The sequence below is a fragment of the Siphateles boraxobius genome, unplaced genomic scaffold, assembly GCF_051911475.1.
Source record: "Siphateles boraxobius isolate OS27281-9 unplaced genomic scaffold, OSU_SipBor_1 130, whole genome shotgun sequence".
NCBI lineage: Eukaryota > Metazoa > Chordata > Actinopteri > Cypriniformes > Leuciscidae > Siphateles > Siphateles boraxobius.
In genome coordinates, this window is record NW_027508734.1 from 28,895,435 (window position 1) to 28,911,546 (window position 16,112).

General features: G+C 38.8%; 1 protein-coding gene across 15 annotated transcripts in view; it reads left to right on the forward strand.

Annotated features, from left to right (window-relative positions):
- Positions 1-16,112, forward strand: part of dgkza (diacylglycerol kinase, zeta a) — a 114,025-nt gene that overhangs the window by 66,026 nt on the left and 31,887 nt on the right. For 9 of the 15 annotated variants that reach the window (XM_077229143.1, XM_077229152.1, XM_077229145.1 and 6 more), the window contains 19 exons: positions 4,174-4,242; positions 4,332-4,403; positions 4,497-4,613; positions 4,945-5,016; positions 5,177-5,272; positions 5,412-5,494; positions 6,141-6,201; positions 7,023-7,136; positions 7,320-7,460; positions 7,564-7,642; positions 7,778-7,833; positions 8,177-8,239; positions 8,537-8,610; positions 8,813-8,924; positions 9,015-9,214; positions 10,386-10,486; positions 12,814-12,893; positions 14,552-14,596; positions 15,540-15,609. In XM_077229143.1, coding sequence (XP_077085258.1) covers positions 4,174-4,242; positions 4,332-4,403; positions 4,497-4,613; positions 4,945-5,016; positions 5,177-5,272; positions 5,412-5,494; positions 6,141-6,201; positions 7,023-7,136; positions 7,320-7,460; positions 7,564-7,642; positions 7,778-7,833; positions 8,177-8,239; positions 8,537-8,610; positions 8,813-8,924; positions 9,015-9,214; positions 10,386-10,486; positions 12,814-12,893; positions 14,552-14,596; positions 15,540-15,609 — 1,705 coding nt within the window. The remainder of the gene's footprint in view (positions 1-4,173; positions 4,243-4,331; positions 4,404-4,496; positions 4,614-4,944; positions 5,017-5,176; positions 5,273-5,411; positions 5,495-6,140; positions 6,202-7,022; positions 7,137-7,319; positions 7,461-7,563; positions 7,643-7,777; positions 7,834-8,176; positions 8,240-8,536; positions 8,611-8,812; positions 8,925-9,014; positions 9,215-10,385; positions 10,487-12,813; positions 12,894-14,551; positions 14,597-15,539; positions 15,610-16,112) is intronic. The other 6 variants (XM_077229144.1, XM_077229146.1, XM_077229151.1 and 3 more) reach the window with 1 other exon arrangement.

Below are 16,112 nucleotides of genomic sequence, written 5' to 3' on the forward strand. Positions count from 1 at the left end.
TTAGTTTTGAATTAGATATTTTAAAAGTACAAACATAAATGATTATAAAGATATATTGCTCATGCTTGTCTGAATAGTATTCGCTGAGCTTTGTTTAAGTTTAGAGACATGCTCCAGAAAAAAGGTAACGCAGACAGAGAGGCAGAAAGCACACCCCGTTTATTTTCTCCATTTTACAAAAGCACACGGTTTTGATGTTAATGTGAGTGTACACAAAAAAAGAAGACCCTCTATAGTTTATGATCATGTATTGATTTTATTTATATGACCAAAAATGATGGAGTATTTTAAGTCTATGTTGCTGCTATGTGGATAAAAATCTGCAAAACGCGCTGGCGCGTTTCTGGACCCCAGAGGGTCAAGCGCAGCGGAGCAACTGCGTCTAAAGTGCTGGAAAAGAGAGAGTTAAAAGTTTCTGTTGCAATATCGAGTTATTCTAAGCTATCTGGGATGCTGAGATGATGAAACTGATCAGGAAGATTATTGATAAAGCAATCTTTCGTGGCAGAAGTGATAGGTCTAACATATTTATAACACGGAGTCGGCTTTGCAGCCTTGCCTAAATGTAATTTACATGAGACTAGATAATGGTCTGAGATCTTGCAGATGTTGCTCTGCTGCAGTATTTGAACAGCATCGACATCTATTCCATGTGATAATATTAGATCTAGAGTATGAATACGACAATGAGTAGGTCCTGACACGTGTTGTCTAACTCCAATTGAGTTTACAAGGTCTTTAAATGCCAATCCCAATGCATCTTTTTCATTATTTACATGTATATTAAAATCAACAACAATTAGTACTTTATCTGCAGCCAATACTAATTCTGATAGAAAGTCAGCCAATTCTTTGATAAAGTCTTTATGGTGCCCTGGTGGCCTGTATACAGTAGCCAGCAGAATTGTCAAACGTGATTTATCGTTTACACTATATATTTTTACATTAAGCACCAACACTTCAAAAGAAGTATATTTAAAACTAGATTTCTTAGTGGTTTTGAAAATATTACTATAAATTACAGCAACACCTCCCCTTTGCCTTTCGGACGAGGTTCATGTTTATAACATTAATCTTGCGGGGTGGACTCATTTAAAGTAATGTAATCGTTTGGTTTTAGCCAGGTTTCTGTCAAACACAGCACATCTAGGTTATAATCTGAAATCATATCGTTAACAATAAGTGCTTTTGAAGTAAGGGATCGAATATTCAGCAACCCAAGCTTTATCGTTTGCTCATCTGTATTATATCTATTTTTTTTTTGTTGAACATTAATTAAATATTTAACCTTAGATAGTTTTGGAAGTTTTTTGTATTTCCAAATTCGGGGAACAGACACAGTCTCTATATGATAATATCTAGGTGAAAGAGCCTCTATGTGATGGGATTTACCTGACCTTGGTGACGCTAGGCCGCTAGCAGACGGTCGGTTTATCCAGTCTGTCTGCTTCCTGACCTGAGCCCCAGATTGTCATGTTTTATCTCTAAGACTATGAGCCAAATTACTAGAGAGAAGAGCAGCACCATCCCAGGAGGGATGAATACCATCTCTTTTCAACAGGCCAGGTTTGCCCCAAAAACTTTTCCAATTGTCTACGAATTCTATATTATTTTGCAGACACCACTTAGACAGCCAGCCATTGAGTGAACACAATCTACTAACTTTCTCATCCCTCCTTCGGACAGGAAGGGGCCCAGAGCAAATTACAGTGTCTGACATCGTACTTGCGAGTTCAAACACCTCTTTAATGTTAATTTTGGTGATCTCCGACTGGCGATGTCGAACATCATTAGTGCCGACGTGAATAATAATCTTAGAGAATTTACGATTAGCATTAGCCAGCACTTTTAAATTTGCTTTGATGTCAGGCGCTCTGGCTCCCGGCAAACATGTGACTATGCTGGCTGGTGTCTCTATTTTCACGCTCTGTGTAATCGAATCGCCAATTCGAATCAGGGCACAATCAACAGAATTCTCAGTCGGTGTTTCACTGAGTGGGGCAAATCGATTTGTTATGGTAATTGGAACGGAAGGGTGTTTTTTTGATCCGCGACTAGAGTGATCGCTCACTGTCACCCATCTGCCTGGCTGCACAGGCAATAATTCAGCCGGAACCGAATCATGTAAAGGGTTCACTATGCTAGGCGCATCCAAAATAGTATCTAAAGCTCTTGCACACTTACTATCCTCAATTAAAGTTTTGATGCGTGTCTCTAGTTCTGAAATCTTCTCCGTCAGCCTGACTGTTTCCTTGCATTTATCACATATATATCCTATATTGCCGACGGGGAAGGCTATACTAAACGTGGCATGAAGTGCAGGTGACAATAACAGGACAAGACATTACTCACCGTGTTTGTTGACTGATTCTTACTCACTTGGGCTTTTATTAACTCAGAGGCGCAGGCGTGATTATTGCGCGAGAGAAAAATAAATAAATAAACTGAGCGCACGGGTGGCGCTTAACAGACTTAGCGAGTTACTAGTGTGTCGTGCTAAGAATAACGGAAGCTAGCGAATGATAAGAAAGCTGTAATTAGTAGTATAAACAATTAGAAATGATAGTAAATGATGGTTCAAAACAGAAAGAAATACGAAGCTAATACGAGGCTTAGACGGAGCTTACAGCCTCGAAGCAGACAAAACTCACAGCACAGCAGGCAGCGAGGCAGACAATGCTAGAAATGTTTCCGAATCCACAAATGCATGTGCCGATCCACACATGCACATTAAGCAATCCACAAATGAATGCCAGACAAAGTTGTGTTTGTAACACAAACATTTTTGTTATTTTCAAAACTCATTTTATTCATGTTTTTGATTTCTTTGTGTTTGTGTAAATTTCTCTTAATTTTGTGGATCTTAATCTATTTATTTGGAAATATGACAAAATTCTAACCCTATAGAACCCAAATCCCAATCCTTAACCCTGAAAGATAACTTACAACTGCTGTTTTAGAATAAAAAGAAAATCTAAATCATTTTAGTATTCTGTATGTCTGGGGGAGGGCGGGAGGGTTTGTCCCCCTAGTATTTAATTATACATTTTCCCACATTCGTATAGGCATTGCATCATAGCATTCAAATATGAGTTCACACAGTTTTTGGATACAGTATCTCACAAAAGGGAGTACACCCCTCACATTTCAGCAAACATTTTAGTGTATCTTTGTTTGCGGGCTTTCTTGTGAGCCAGGTTCAGAAGAGGCTTCCTTCTGGGACGATGGCCATGCAAACCGACTTGTTGCAGTGTGCGGTGTATGGTCTGAGCACTGACAAGCTGACCTTCCGCTTCTGCTACCTCTAAAGCAATGCTGGCAGAACTCATGCGTCTGTTTTCTGATGCCAGCTTCTACACCTGAAGCACAGCACGAGGAATCAATTCTTTGATTGACCCTTGCGAGGCCTGTTCCAAGTGGAATCCGTCTTGGAAAACCTCTGTATGACCATGGCCTGTACTGTAACTCAGTTTCAGGGTGTTACCAATCTTCTTATAGCCTAGGTCAACTTTGTGGAGAGCAACAATTCTAATTCTCAAATCCTTAGAGAGTTCTTTGCCATGAGGTGCCATGTTGAACATCCAGTGGTCAGTATGAGAGAATTAAACTCAAAGCACAAATTTGAACTGCTCTGATACAAGATACACAAATTTGTATGGTCCTATCGAGCTGACATAAACATGAAAATTATGAATAGGACATGTGGCTTTGCATGGTTAAACGATGTACAGCTATTACCACTTAGGGTGTACTCACTTTTGTTGCCAGCTATTTTGACAATAATGGCTGTATTTTGAGTTATTTACAGAGGACAGTTAATATATACTGCCATACAAGCAGCACATTGACTACTCTAAAATATATCCAAGTTTCATTTCTATAGCATTGTCCCTTGAGAAGATATACTAAAATGTTTGCTGAAATGTGTGGGTTGTACTCAATTTCGTGAGATACTGTACATCTCCAGAAGTCTTCTATTTCCATGATTTCTTTTCTGCTGTCTCATCCTGTTCACATGTCACACCAAATCCCTAACTTCAGATTTGATCTTGATCTTTGCCCCGCAGCATAAAATCACTACATTAAATTGGTTTAATGTAACATTTTTAACATAGATTGTCATAATCTGTGAACGAGACAGCTATTTTAGATCTCGTCTTGTTTTTATGACAGCCTGCAATAGTGCGACACCACTGGGTCCATCGGAGAAGACAAGAGGGCAAATGCAAACAGTGTGGAAAGGTGGGAAGAAAGAATCATGATAAAAGTGTTTATGTGACATATGTTTGGGAAATGACATGTATCTCAATGAGCCTGATCTCCACCTACAGGGATTTCAGCAGAAATTTGCCTTTCACAGTAAAGAGATTGTAGCCATTAGCTGCTCCTGGTGCAAACAAGCAGTAAGTCTCTCAGGCTGAATGCATTGGTGTGTTTTAGTATTGTAGAGTATGTAAATGTTTGTAACTTTCCTCTATTTCTCTGTCTGTCTGCAGTATCATAATAAGGTGACATGCTTTATGCTGCAGCAGATAGAAGAACCGTGTTCATTAGGAGCACACGCCGCCGTTATAGTACCTCCTACCTGGATCATACGGGTTCGCCGACCTCAGGTATACACTACACCCTGTTACTTCTCTATTAAGGTTGTTGCATGGCCAACTGAATTAGATAAATTAATTTGGTGGCTCTGTAAGCAGTGCTATCAGCATCTCTATGGCTCAATTTCATGTAAAACGATAGATGTAAACACCTACATTCCACCCAGTGCAAACCCTAAGGAATTCTGTAAATTTTCAAAACGTAGCATTTTACTTACTAGTACAAAAGCACTGTTTGAGCTTTGTTCTGCCAAAGAAGTGTTGTTGTCTTCCCTGGATTGTTTAAAAACTCCAGCAACTCCTGCGTTTTTAGTAATGTTATTATGCTGTTTTTCAATCGTAGTCCTCACTTAAGGCAAGCAAAAAGAAGAAACGAGCGTCTTTCAAACGCAAATCCAGCAAGAAAGGAGCAGAGGTATGAGAAACAAGTATACATTTTTGTTTACTAGAGGATAATACAATTAAAGAAGCATTTTTTGACTCATGTCTCATTTAATGTCTCTCTCTCTCTCTCTCACTCACTCTCTCTCTCTCTCTCTCTCTCTCTCTCTATTTCTGTCTATCTTTCTTTCTAGGAGGCTCGATGGAAGCCATTCATAGTGAGACCTATTCCCTCTCAACTCATGAAGCCACTGCTGGTGTTTGTAAACCCGAAGAGTGGAGGAAACCAGGTATTATAATTACCTTCTAAATCCATAATAATGATGATGATTTAATAGTAATTATATTAACACCAATAACCACCATACAGCAAGCATAAAAATGATAATTACCTATATGAACTATTCCCTTCTGCTCTCTCTCTTTCAGGGAGCTAAAATCATCCAGTCCTTTCAGTGGTATCTGAACCCTCGGCAGGTCTTTGATCTCAGTCAGGGGGGTCCTCAGGAAGGGTCAGTACTTGTATATGGAATGATTCAGAACAGGGCTTCCCAAATTTTTTTTCTCAGCGTTAACCCCTTTATCCCAGTTGTAATCAAAATGATTTAACCCCCATTGCAAATCAGGTGTTTTGGCAAAATATACAGACTTCCAGCTGTTCGCAATGAACAAATCAAACAAAAGTAATTGAAATAGCTCAACACAACAAATGTTTCAAGTGGTTTCCCCAAATTCAACTGAAAATTAAACTTTTAATGACTTCTACTGTCTCAAAATTATTCAACCCCTTCATGCCAAGCATCTTTAGTACTTAGTAAGGCACCCTTTTTTGTACCTTTGTTTGATTTGTTCGTTGCAAACAGCTGGAAGTCTGTATATTTTGTCAATAAACCTGATTTGCAATGGGGGTATAATAATTTCGATTACAACTGTATAATAAGTACTATTCAAGATTTTAAGTTGTTTGTGGTTCTCTGATGTCAGTTAATGGTCACTTGTAATGGTCACACTACAGTACATGTTTTATTTTGATTTGTTTTTATTTGCGGTAAACGGCTGCACGATTTGGTCAAAAATATATATTGTGATTATTTTGTCATACATTTCATCATACATTGATATTTTCTACATGGATGTTCATTGGTGTTTTGTTTTTAGCTTGGAGATGTATCGCAAAGTTCACAACTTGAGAATTTTGGCCTGTGGTGGGGATGGCACGGTGAGTGAGTGAGTGTGTGTGTGTGTGTTTGTGTGTGTGTGTGTGTGTGTGTGTGTGTGTGTGTGTGTGTGTGTGTGTGTGTGTGTGAGAGTGTGAGTGTGAGTGTGAGTGTGAGTGTGAGTGTGAGTGTGAGTGTGTGTGTGTGTGTGTGTGTGTGTGTGTGTGTCTGCATGTGGCAATAATCTGCAAACACATAGTCTGTGATCCCCTTATGTAGATGTTTGGTGAATGGTTTGTATAGGATTATGAGCCCCTCCAGCAGGGGGTGGCACTGCAGTCTTATCTTCCAGACTGTGAGCAGAGGAAGAGATGATTCTCCTGAGTCATAATACTGTGACACTATTCAGATGAGTCATGTGTTTGAGGAGTTTTCTGACATATAATGCTGATGTCTGTGTCCTGGTTTACCCCATGCTGTCACATCTCCGTAATCCATTTGTGTGAGTAATTAAGAGTGTTAAAGTGGGATCTGAATGCAGCTATATTTCATATATTGACTTTGATCCATGAGAGAGAAGTTTAGGAATATTGCCTTAAGTCCAACTGAAATAAGGAGATTAAACCACCCGTCCTCCACCCTGCTGAACTGCGGTTTTATTCGTTAAATACTGCAGATATTCATATTGAGTTATTTTTCTTGTGTGGTTTTCTGGGTTGATGTGATTGTACAAAACAAAATATCAGCTATTTAACTTTTTTTTGTGTGTGTGTTTTATAATGAAGTTTTTATGCATCTCTCTCTCTGTCTCTCTCTCTCTCTCTCACTCTCTCTCTCTCACTCTCTCTCTCTCTCTCTCTCTCTCTCTCTCTCTCTCTCTCAGGTGGGTTGGATCTTGTCCGCTCTTGATCAGCTGCAGCTGAACCCTTCTCCTGCTGTGGCAGTACTTCCTCTGGGCACAGGAAATGACCTTGCTAGGACGCTAAACTGGGGTGGGGTGAGTGAAACTTCGGTTAGAATTCTGCGCATTCATACACAATTATCCCAAATAATCAGTCCAACTTTATCATGTTCCTCCATAGTAAATTTGAATGTAGTTCATGTAGCATAGTCTGCTCACTATCCATTTGTAAGTATTGTTTGCTGAATGGTCATTTCTTGTACAACCGTATGCATGTAGGGTTACACAGATGAACCTCTGAGTAAAATCCTGTCTCACGTTGAGGATGGGAATATTGTACAGCTGGATCGATGGAATCTTATCGTGAAGCCCAACCCAGATGCGGGCCCAGAGGAAAGAGACGAGCAGGTTACGGACAAGGTAAGAGCTTCACCTTCAGTGCTGTTTTACATGCAGTCAGAAGCACAGGTTTGCGTCAGTATGTAAGCAGCTGATGAGTGATCGATGTTTCTCTGCTCCACAGCTCCCTCTAGACGTGTTCAATAATTACTTCAGCCTTGGGTTTGATGCTCATGTGACTTTAGAGTTCCACGAATCTCGAGGTTGGTGTAAAGGCGCTAGTCTGTGACTGTTTATTAGCCTGACAGCAGTCGTGTGAGAATAAACGATTTCTTCTATGAGGTCGGATTGATTGGTACTTATTGAGTTTAATGATGGTTTGTCGTCTTACTTCTCAGAGGCCAACCCTGAGAAATTTAATAGCCGATTCAGAAACAAAATGTTTTATGCAGGGGTAAGTGAAACACACACATTTATAAATGCATGTTATCAATCTTATTGTGAACGATTCCTTGATGTATGTTTTTTTTTTTTAATTAGTTTTGACCTTGTAATTCTTAATCAAACTTGTTCTTCCGGTGAAACGACAGACTTTTTTTCTAGTAATGTATGCTTTCTTAAAATCAACTCCAAGCTTGCATTCAGATCTCCCTCCATCCAGAAAAAAGGCTCTTTCGCTACTTCCGTTACTTCACAACTATAATAATTGCAAAGCCTTGTGTTAGCTGAAACATTAATAAATATGACAGTGAGTTGGTGATGACAAATAATGCAAATATTGTTTCCTATTTCTACAGACAGCGTTTTCTGATTTCTTGATGGGCAGCTCCAAAGACCTGGCTAAACACATCAGAGTGGTGGTAAGTACAGAACAACTCCTTTGTGCAGAACAAGAGAGGAAATATGTGTGCATGCCAGGGTGTTTTGAAATGCAAATGAATATGCTGTGATTTTTTTATTTTTAGGCTTGACTCAAAGTCTCTATATTTGCATGCTTGTTTGTTTGTTTGCGTTTCTTCCTCTTGGGCTTTGGGCTCTTGAGCATTGAGAGGTAGTGTGTCTAAATTTGAGTTGAAACCTTTTTCCTGCTGACTGTTGGTTTGTTCTGCTGACTTACTCAGTTTATGCTGCTTTCTTCTCTCTCTCCTTCTCTATAGTGTGACGGCACAGATTTGACCTCGAAAGTCCAGGATTTGAAGCTGCAATGCCTGGTTTTCCTCAATATCCCCAGGTAATGCACAAAATCTTTTTTCTCCAACTTGTTGAATTCTCAGCATCCTTACTCCAGTCTTCAGTGTGACATGATCCTTCAGAAATCATTCTAATATGCTGATTTGGTGCTCAAGAAACATTTCTTACCTTTGCTCAACATGTCACTCAGCTCTAGATTTGTTTGTGTGACATGTACATTTGGATGTGCATGTTAATCACAGGTACTGTGCGGGCACAATGCCATGGGGCAATCCAAGTGAGCATCATGACTTTGAGCCTCAGCGTCATGATGATGGCTGCATCGAGGTCATTGGATTCACAATGACATCACTGGTATGTTTCACCTGATTGGATAAGGTTGAAGTGAGATTTTAAAGTTGCATTGTTAATTTCCTTTCCCTGCTTTGTTTGTTGTGAATATAGGCCACGCTGCAGGTCGGAGGTCACGGTGAGAGGCTAAATCAGTGCCGTGAAGTCACCCTTACCACCTTTAAGTCAATACCCATGCAGGTGGATGGCGAGCCTTGCAAACTAGCGCCATCTGTTATTCACATCTCCTTGCGAAACCAGGCCAACATGGTGCAGAAAACCAAGAGACGCACATCTATACCACTTCTCAATGAGTGAGTCCAACTTATGTGACAGCACACTCATTCCTGGATTCTGTGTGTAGATTAGTGCTGTTGCAATATATTTTCACTACACTGGTCATGGGACAAAATAATGCTCTATTACAATAAAATTGCATTATCTATAGAAATAAAAAAATATATAATGCTCTCATTCAAATTCATCTTTAACTTTTGTGTTTTCTCTTTTGGTCAATGAATCACACTCAAAATACAAGTATAGTTTTATTGTTGATAAAATGCAAAATACGGTGTCTAACAGAATCTGAAAACCCCTCGGGTGAATGTAGTGTCTCGCTTTTTTATCTTGAAAGATTTTTCGTGACCATAGTAATATGTTATTGGCACTGAATTCGCTGTATTATTTATGTTTTTATCATATTTTTAGTATTAACATGATATTAATATTTTATTTTTTAAATATCACGGTTATCGTCATTAATGCTATGTTGCAACACCCTATTGTGCATATGCTATTAAACAGAAGGTCTGCCATTTTAGAATGAGTGTTAAAGGAGCATGGCTCTTTAGAGGGGAGAAATCACGAAAATACACACACACACACACACACACACACACACACACACACACACACACACACACACACACACACACACACACACACACACACTTGAGTATTTTGTATGAGCTTGTTTAATAAAAAGCCAATTGAGCAGAAATTTAAACTGCTTGATTGATGTCTTTCTCTATTGAGCTGTTACTGAAAGTGTGAAAATTTAGTGTGATTTATTCGCTCTCTCATTCTCATTCCATTTCCTTAAAAACTTGAAGTGAATAAATTACCCTCATAAATGGCTGCTTAGGACAGACAATCTTGCTTAGTCCTGCTGAAAGTAGATAATCGCTCTCTCTTAGGTTTTGTTCATTTCACACCTGAGTGCTTCGAGGTAAATGCATTGTATTGACAGCAGATATGCCCATAATGAAACCACTGTTAAAAAACTAAATATCTGAAATGGAGACAGATTTAATTAGTGTGGCGACAGCAATGCCATTTATAAAGTGCAAGACACTGTTCCTAGCCAAGACAGTACATACAGTGTCAACATACTATTTCATGCATGTGTTCTCAAAAGCCTCAATTTGTGCTGTACATCCTTTGTTTGTATGATTGTTCTAACTGGAATCTTTTTCCATCCGGTAGTCAGCAACCATTTCCAGAACGGTTACGGATCAGAGTGAGCCGTATAAGCATGCATAATTACGAAGCTCTGCACTACGACAAGGAGAAACTCAAAGAAGCTTGTGAGTATGAAACACATATTAACGTTACAGTTCAGCAAATGTACTGATGATTTTAGCTGTAAAGTAATCAATTTGAACTATTTGCAAATAATATTTTATTTTAAAAGTCGGCATGAAATGGAAGTGGCAATAGTATTTTCTTCCCTATTGTGATGTATATCCAAGTGAAACAGCTTATTGAACAAGAAAACCTGTAGAGCGGGACTTGATTTTGTCCCTCTGGAATTGATTGGATCATTGGATAGTTGTGGTTTGCTGTTGCTGCGATTTCATGTGAGTGACAGGATGTTCTGCCCTCGCACCAGTGAGCACGTCATCAAAGAAGAGATGTCACTGCAAGTTATTTTGATTAAAGATTACAAGGCCACATGATTTGAAAAAAATAATGATATGCATGGATAAATCATTTACAACAAATGGTGCAAAATTCCATTAAAAAAAAGAATTGTCAATTTTGATTTCATGGTGACTTTAAAATTCGCACACGTTCTCTCATATTCGTATGCCTAATAAATAGACAGTGCAATAAGCTGTTTGTCTAAATTATAGCATATTTTCAATTAAAAATGGCAAAATTGTAAAAAAAGTTTAGTATTTTGTGTCACAAAAAATTACTGTCGGTTGTTTGGATATTACTGTTTTCTGTTGTTAAACAGTCAGATATTAAATGTTTAGGTACTTTGCTACTGAACCATCTCTTTAAGCTGCAGTTCTATTTGTCAACACTAGGTGTCGTCCCATCACTACAGTGAGTGATTATAGTGCGTCCTGATGTGGGTCTGTGGGTCTTTGAGAATACGTTCAGATTCAGCTTCATGCTGCTATTGTAATTTGACAGATTATTTTGTGCCGATCAAAATGCCACACATTTCTGTTCTCAAAAATCCATACTCTGTAACATATGAGTGTGTGCGCGCAACAGTCCATCTTAATGAACCGATATAATCAAGCTATCTGTTGAAGTATATATGACACAATGCGTAATAACTTAAGATAATTGAACTATTGAATATGCATTGCACATCACTCAGATCTTTTTCAGAAGCTCTCTATGCCGAGACCAATTGTAGTGTGTTTGTAGCTTGTTCAACCAGCACATGTTACTCACTTTATTTAGGCCTGTTAGTCTGATTTCTCTAGCATGATGTTCATGTGACATTTTATAAAGACAAATTATTGCTTTAGTTTTACTGAAATCAAACTTTTCAAGTGTATACAGTTGTTCTGTACTCTCTCCTTTGTGATAGAAAGCTATGCCACGCGCCCCTGTGTCTATTCTGCTCGCAGCTGTCCGTCACTAGTCTTCACTCTTCTGATGAGCTTTGACAATACCACCAACTCAACAGATAGAGAGAGAGCAGAGAACAAACCTGAATTGAATTTGAGAAATGACTGTTCAGATGTTGCTAAGCAACCCAACATTCCTCAATGGAAGAGACCTCTCTCATATCTCGCTACTCTCTCTCTCTCTTTGCTCGTTTCTTCCTGCTTCCCTTGTCGTTCTCTCTCTCGCTCTCGCTCTCACTCCCTCGCTCCCCACTTTGTCAGGAAACTTGCCGTCCTCTTGAGAATGCTCATTTAATTTAGAAATATTACCTTGCCTCTCTGAAGCCTGTGAGATTCAGCTCAGGGTTGGACATGACTACTGCTCCTCCAGCCTTTAAAAGTACACCACTGCACTTCCATAACGTTAAGGTGATTGAGTGCGTCACGCTACAGTTGGGATTTCAGTGCAGGTTCTATGTCTTTCACCCTTTTCCTCTAAAGTGACTTAGACTTGAGAATGTCCATATGCATGAGAGGACGCATGTACCCACAGCAACCTCTGCACAAACATCATATTTCATCATATTCTCTCAATGACACATACTGTATAAGAGCAAGCCTACAGCCATGTGTCCACAAAACGCCTGCAGTGGTTTAGACGCTAGTGCAGACAAAATTGCCACATCCTCCCTATCATGTCCTATTACTGTCTGACCTTGTTTTATGAGGATTCTGTAGATTAGTAGATTAGTCTGAACCAGTGCATGTTTCATACAACTGCCAAAAATCAACTTCATCAACTCTACTGCTTAAATGTATATCCACAAAGATAGAGATTAATTAGCTGAAACCTTAAATGATTAAGAAAAGTATTTCTTTGTTTTCTTTTCTTTTTACTCTTTCTTCCATTTCTGATCAGTATCCCCTGAGAGGAAATATGTGGGACAAGTTTTTCACAACACGCAGCAGACTGTTATTGTGAGAGTGATGGAAAGATTCTGTTTCTTCTCCTCATCGCTCGTTCTAACTTCTCTTTTCGTCTCTTTCCATCCTTACTGTAGCGATTCCGCTGGGCCTCATCGTTGTCCCGGGAGACAGTGATTTGGAAACCTGCCGAGCTCACATCGAAAGACTACAGGAGGTAAAAAATGAGAGGGTGGGGTTAACAGATGGAGTGGGGTAAAAGTGAGAAAGGAAGAGGACAGGGAAAGAGTAAAGAGGAGAGAGGTGTTGGAGTTTGATTAATGATGGGAACAGTCAGAATATAAGGAGGGAGAAGTTACTGCACTACAGATACAGAACAGTGGTACTCAACTGGTTTGTACTTTAGGACCTAGATCGTAGTGGCGTCACAGTATCAAAATTGTTTATTGTACAATAGGAAAGAAAAATCAGCAACAAGTTGATTAACAATAGTTAACGAATTAAGTATTAAGAAATCAGTGAACAGCAGTTTTTACAGCATTTCTTGATCAAGATTAATGTTAAAGGGATAGTTCTGTCATAATTTACTCACCATCATGTTATTCCAAACCTGTATGGATTTTTTCTTCTTCTGTGGAACTTAGTATAATATATATAATAATATACACTGCCATTCAAAAGTTTGGGATCTTTAAGATTTTTAATCTTTTTAAATAAGTCTCTAAGCTGAGAGATTTCTCAAGATATCCTCTTATGTTCGATTTGCATTTTTGGATGTACTATCCCTTTAAATTATAAATATATTATTTATTCATGAAGATTCATTATTAAATATCATATTCATTGTTAGTTAATGATACCTAAAGTATTAACCAATGTTAACAAAAAGTGTTGTTTATGAGTGTTACCCAAAAAATCTAATATTAAAATGTGTTATAATACTTTATACTAACAAAGTGCTAATTTACAATTACATTATGAAATAAGAAAACTGACATTCCTGGATTCAGATGATACCATGCTTTCCAGCCAATAGTTTATAGACAAAACAAATTGTGACAAACAATGTCCTTTTGCAACTCATATTCAGCCTTATGCAAGTAATAATGTAGTCTGAATTTATGTCATCATCTGCCTAATGTAGCTTGTTTCTGCAAAGGGGCAAATTAAATACTGTAGTTTGACAGTTTTTGATTCCAACAATTAAAAATAAGGCAAAGCGTTTTCACCTATTGTAAAAGTTTTTATCATTTTTTACTGTTGTGAATATGCTAATTTTTTGGTTAGATGACCTTTAGTATTTACCATTGTTTTTTTTCCTGACGTTGTGACCCTTGGTATAGAATATCTTATTTGTTTATGCCATACTCTCCTTGTTTTAAAACTTTCTCATTGAGAAACATTGGTCGCACAAATAACTTCACGTTTAGCTGGAAAACTAAATGATTTCAAACCAGTCAGACCCTTCGTCTAGACACATATGTACAATAAATTTAGGTTTGATTTGTTATCATATGGAAGGCAAGAGCAGGGCAAATCTCTCTCTCTCACACACATGCACACACACACACACACACACACACACACTGTGCAGCGGGTTATAATGAATTTCTTGTCAGGACGGTTGTGTGAGTGTCAGTGGCAGAATAGGGTATTCTTAAAAAAAGAAAAGTAGTCTCAAATTCAAATCCTCTCATTAATTCATGTGCTAGAGGGAATTTTCATAGAAAACTGTTGTCCATCTGTTGAAATGGAGACTATAAATAATAGAGAAATCTTATATGATTGGCATTTGTATCTGAACTTGATGCAATGTATGCCTGATCTGAGGGGGTTTGTGTGTGTATGTATCTAATGTAATGGGGTCTCCTGCAGGACTTTGTGTCGTGTCACCCATCTCTGCAGCGGCTGGTGCTCCAGGTGGGTAAGATACCTGTGAGAGGTAAAACAGGCACACCTGGAGCACTTTCAGGAACAAGGCTGGAAATACAGCCTGGACAAAGATTCTAGAAAACCAAACAGAGTTCTGTTTGTACTAAGGCCTGTCAGATTTTGATGGACATTCCTGCACAAACCCAAACTACATTAACTTCAGCAGCACATTTGTGTACTCTAAAAATAGGCTCGGAGGCAGACGTGTTTACCGTGAGTGTGCGTAAAACTCCGAAGAGATAAAATAAGCAAGAGAGTATGTTTTTAGATAGAGCTTAACATGATCCTCAAAGCAGAGTATTCTGCAATTCATCCGAAATCTCCCGCACCATTTTCTGAGATTAGAGCACTCTAGCGCCTCCTAGACACTAGTCTGTTTTCAGACGTGAAGAGAACCCTCATTAGTACAGCATTCCCTCATGACAGATGTTATGGGTGGAACTTCAAATAAGCACAATTTATACTAAATGCTTGCTAAGCTAAATCCACTCACTCAAAGGTTCGTTCCCTGGATATTTCCCCTGGGTCCTAAGTGCTCCCATGTGCTTTGTGTGGATGGATGCCTTCGATCACATTTAGCTTCTGTTGAGAATGGCAGCTTTCTTTAGTGATGGTGCATGCAGGTGTTGTATTTATTGTGTGTTTGTGGATTCTGTGAGTGTAGTCTTTGTAGTGGGTATTTGACTTTGCATGACATATATCTTCAAATGGCAGTTTGGCGCTTTAGGAAAGAGATTAATTGATGTTACAGGATAAAATGACAGGTCTGAATGTGTGTGTGTGTGTGTGTGGGGTGAAATAGTGAACTTTCACATTTTTCATATGCTGTTAATTCGCTTTGAGTGGCATAAACTGACACTAATCAGAACTGTATCTACCTTTCTCCTCTTCCCATCTCCTACCCCATACTTTCTTCTTCTCTCATTCACAGGAAGGTGACGGGGCACAATCAAAGGCTTTGTCATCTCAGAGGCTGTCGCCAAAATGGTGCTTTCTCGATTGTGAGTATTCTTTTCACAGTAGTTTGGATTGTAGAATTCAGAGAGTCAGATCTGGGGTACTGAACATCAAGTGTGTCATGGTGGCCCTCAAGGATGTGGGCTGGAGTTGTGTTTATCAGTGCACAAAGTGTAGGTGTTTGCTGTGAATAAAATGGCAGAGAAAGGTCAGAGATTCAAAACCATGAGTCAGACCCACAAAATATTCTCTTATCAGTGCCAGAATCAAAGTGAGCCAAAGAGGAAAAGAGAAAGAGTCATGAATCTCCATACTAAAGAACAGAATCTACTCTGACATTTGAGCACTAATAAGGAGTGCCATTATGATTACTGTCAGCGGGAGAGAATTACAGCCACAGAGAAAGAGAGAGGAGCTGTTGGCATCATATTAACTGCATGTCTGACATGATGAACTCTGTGGGTATGTGTGTTTCACCAAGTCAAATGATGTAAGAGTCATTACTCAGTCATTTATGTGACGTACATTACCACACATGTGTTGCATA